The sequence below is a fragment of the Orycteropus afer genome, unplaced genomic scaffold (assembly GCF_000298275.1).
Source record: "Orycteropus afer afer isolate SDZICR_OR568_19922 unplaced genomic scaffold, OryAfe1.0 scaffold00157, whole genome shotgun sequence".
In the NCBI taxonomy this organism is placed as follows: domain Eukaryota; kingdom Metazoa; phylum Chordata; class Mammalia; order Tubulidentata; family Orycteropodidae; genus Orycteropus; species Orycteropus afer.
The window spans coordinates 1,012,257-1,016,342 of NW_006921744.1; the positions used below are offsets into that span (position 1 = coordinate 1,012,257).

Sequence of the window (4,086 nt, forward strand, 5' to 3'; positions counted from 1 at the left end):
TTTGTCCTTTTGTGATTGACTTATTTCACTCAGCATAATGTCCTCCAAGTTCATCCACGTTATGCGGTGTTTTGCAGATTCTACATTATTCTTTAGCGTATCAGCAGTCCTCTTGACTTTTCTTCCAAACAATTATCCACAGTTTTCTCTGTTCTTTCACTACCATTGCGAGCTGGGTACCCTCATCTCTCATTGGACTTCTGTTCCTTCCCATACTTGGTCTCCCTGCTGTACTCTGGTTTCCAGCACATTCCTTTCTCCATTAAGATAGATTCTCTACAAGTAACCAGAATGAACGTCTCCATACATAAACTAGGCCATGTTAGTTTCTTGTTTAGAAGTCCAATGGCTTCCCATTATTCCTAAAATAAAAACCAAACTCCCTACTTTGGCTTATTAAGCAGTATCTGATCCAACCTTGCCCTGCTCACCACTCATGTCTTCCTTCATACCACTCACTACTCTTCCCCCTATGTCCCAAGCACACTGGTCTTGTTTCCCTGCCTCTGAGTCACCAAGCTTGTTCTTGCCTTGGGGCCTTTTCCCAGCAGGCTTTTCCCTTTTCCTGACCACGCAGTCTAAAGTAGTCCCCTGGTCACACTCAATATATTACCTGTTGTGTTGTCTTCAGTTTTCACAGCACTTCTCAGTAAATGAAATTATCTTTTCATTGTTTATAGTCAGCCTCCTTCCCAAGCCTGACACATATCCACTAGAAATATGATCACTATGAAGGCATTGATTTTTGTCATGTTTACTGTTGTATCTTTGGTCACATAGCAGATACTCAGTGGGTATCAAGTGACTGATGTGTAAATGAACTATGGTGATTGGCATCTATGCTTCTGTTAACAGTAGTACAGGTAGTCTTCATTCCATTCTGACAACCCCATCGTAAGTTGGTTCTGACGTAAGTTGAATACCTCTTTTCTTTTCTTTTATTTATTTTCTCATTATTATTGCCTTTTATTATCAGTATCTTTATAAATCAGATCTTTGTCCCTTGGGGTTGGAAACATGACATATAAACTTATAGATATATTACATACATGCATATGTATACATACATACATAAAAAACACACATATTCTTTTAAAAAAATGGATGATATCAACATTTTGTCAGTTGTAGAATTAACTCCATTTTTGGAATGTTCTGTATGATCTGGATTATCCCTGGGAATAAGGATGGCATTTCTAATCAGAAGACTAGTGAGAGATGTCTACGTGTTCCTTTTATATGCTGCAACATTTTATGTAGTGCATATTACTAATGATAAGATGTATATATAAAAAAAAAAAAAGACAGTCATAGTGTCATTTATAGTAACTTGAGTACATGGTAAGTCAGAGACTGCCCATATTGAAATGATTCTTTTGATAACATTAGTATTAATAAGAGTGCTAATAGGATAACACAGTTTTTTGTTTCTCTCTTGTTTATGCTCTAGATATGAAGCCCCACAGATTGCCTTACGTTGTGGGATGATGCTGAGAGAATGTATTCGACATGAGCCACTTGCCAAAATCATCCTCTTCTCTAATCAGTTCAGAGATTTCTTTAAATATGTGGAGTTGTCAACATTTGATATTGCTTCAGATGCCTTTGCCACATTTAAGGTAAATTATTTTCACTGAATCAGCGAGGTCATTTAGTTTAAGCATTGGTTAAGGTCAGTTGGCCTCTGAAGAGACAATTTAATTTAAAAAGCAAAAAATTATATTCCTTAGGCCTGAGCAAGCCAACCATGAATCTCACATTGTTGTATCAGTGGAGTTCTTAAGTTACCATGTTGTGAACCAAAATACTAATAAATTATCAGTGTCATTTTTTAGTAATAATTTATATTTTTTACAAACTTACAATCTACTTTGTTAACATGTGGGAAATAAATTTTATCTCACTTAACTTAAAGAACTCTCAGGAAAGTTAATAAAACAATCAAATAGGTGGTCAGAGAGCATATCAGAAAGAACTGTAGCTGATTTGAAAACAAAAGTACCAAAACTTAAGCATCCAATGAGTGATAGCACCTTTGAAGTTTCTATTTTGGTAAAGCCATTCACTCATTCTTAGGATTCTGCTATTCTTCGAATTGGCATCAAAGTCTGTGGCATGTTCATGTTTTGATGATGGCAAATCTTTATTCTTCAAAGGCACATGAAAGTTTTAGAAACAGCAAAAAATAATTTGACATCAAAATTAATGGATAAAGTGTACAGGGGTGATCAAGTAAGACAGGACAAAGTTGGGTACTCATCATTATAATGATAAAAATAAATTTAAAAGCTACTAAAACAGAGTCTAATTTTCTTCAGTGTCTACTAAATTGGCTCTAAAGACCATTCCGGAAGAGGAATTCAAAATATATTTTCAGCTGATGATGTAACAGCAGTGTTGAAAAAAAATACCTTGTTAGGCTTTTTATAAAGTAGACAAGAGTCATTTAAATATTATCTATTTAGGTTCATTTGTTTAAAATTGTTTCAGCAGTTTAGTTGTTCCATTTACATAATTCCAAATTTACCTCTACGTTTTTCAGGGTATAAATACATATTTTTACTTAATTGTAGCCATGTATAACTTTTTAATTTTTAAAATAGTATCTTAAGTGTATATTTCAACAATATTGACATATTCATGTTCTAATATTAATATTATTAATAATATTAATTGATAATATTAATTAATAATATTAATATAGGAGCTCTGGTAGCATAGTGGCTAAGGCATTTGACTGCTAACCAGAAGGCTGGCAGTTCAAACCCACCAGCCACTCCTTGGAAAGAAGATGGGGCAATCTACTTCTGTAGTGATACTGCCTGGGAAACTCAAGGAGGGGTCACTATGAGTCAGGTCCGACTCCACGGCACATAACAACAACAACAACAATATTAATATGTACTTTCACCTTCTTACTTTATGGACACAGTTTGAAAGTTGCCTGTGACTTAGATGATAAATATTTCTTGAAAAGGTTTGTTATGGGAAAAACTACCGTTATATATAGAGTAGGAATCTACCCAGACCACCCTGAGAAGGTTTCCCAAATCTTTCTTAAAGTATATTAGCTCACACAGTCCCAGAAGTGTGAGAGCGTGTCAGGAAGCAGAAAAGCTCAATGAAGGGCCAGAGATTAGAGTGGAGGAGGAGGAGAAAAAAGGGGAGACACAGGAGAAGAAGAAAGCCTGCACAGGGAAAGGGGTGAGTGAGTGGTCCAAGGGAAGTGGGGGCTGCAGGCTGTGACTGACCAGCTGAACAATGGGGAGTGGACTCTGCCCTGAACAGAGCCTAATTAAGGAGTAGGCCTGGGACATACTCTATAAAGGAAACCGAAATGTCCTTGGAAGCATAATGAAATGAGGAGCACTAAGTTGAGAAGAACTCTTGTTAAGGGAATACTGTTTGAGGATGGTGGGAATATTTGGAAACCACTTGGGGTGGGGTGGGTGGCAGATCCCAAGGGTATGCTTAAGCAACAACAGATGGTTGTTACAGCTGCCTCCTGAGGAGGGTGGGTTCTGTGGACTGTAGCACTTTTGTTCTAAGAAATGGGGCATGCAAGTTTGGAACCAGCTCTGGGTTGCCAGAGACAATAGAGGAAAGGAGTATGTGCCATTCTTTCCCAAAGCCTCAGCCATGCATGGAATAAGCAGGCAATAAATCAGAAATCGCAGTTTGAAGGGATGGCAGTGACTAGCCTGCTCAAGTTTGCACTTGTCCACCCAGTCCTACCTGCCCCCAGACTCTTCCTGATAGGTGAGGAGGAACCCATGCCTGAAGTCTGGAATAGACAGAAAGGGGCAAGGGAAAAAGGGAGAGGGGAGGGGAGAAGTGAAAGAGAAGGACTATAGAGAAGACAAAGATGTTGAGAAAAGTAGGGAGGAGAGCAGAGTGAGGGGACAGGAAGAAAAGGGAAAGGAATTACCTGGGAACCAACAGTAAAGAAAGTTAACTGGTGGGTGAGTGAAGGTAAGCGAGGGTGGCCGCATGTATAAGTGCTCAGAGTGTTATCAGATCCCTAAAGCCTTCTCCAGGAGCTCTGGTAGCATATTGCCTAAGGCACTTGACTGCTAACCAGAACGC

The 4,086-nt window shown here is 38.3% G+C and overlaps 1 protein-coding gene across 1 annotated transcript in view; it reads left to right on the top strand.

Moving 5' to 3' along the window:
• Window positions 1-4,086, top strand: part of CAB39L (calcium binding protein 39 like) — a 109,105-nt gene that overhangs the window by 63,608 nt on the left and 41,411 nt on the right. The window contains exon 4 of the mRNA XM_007946350.2: window positions 1,451-1,619. Coding sequence (XP_007944541.1) covers window positions 1,451-1,619 — 169 coding nt within the window. The remainder of the gene's footprint in view (window positions 1-1,450; window positions 1,620-4,086) is intronic.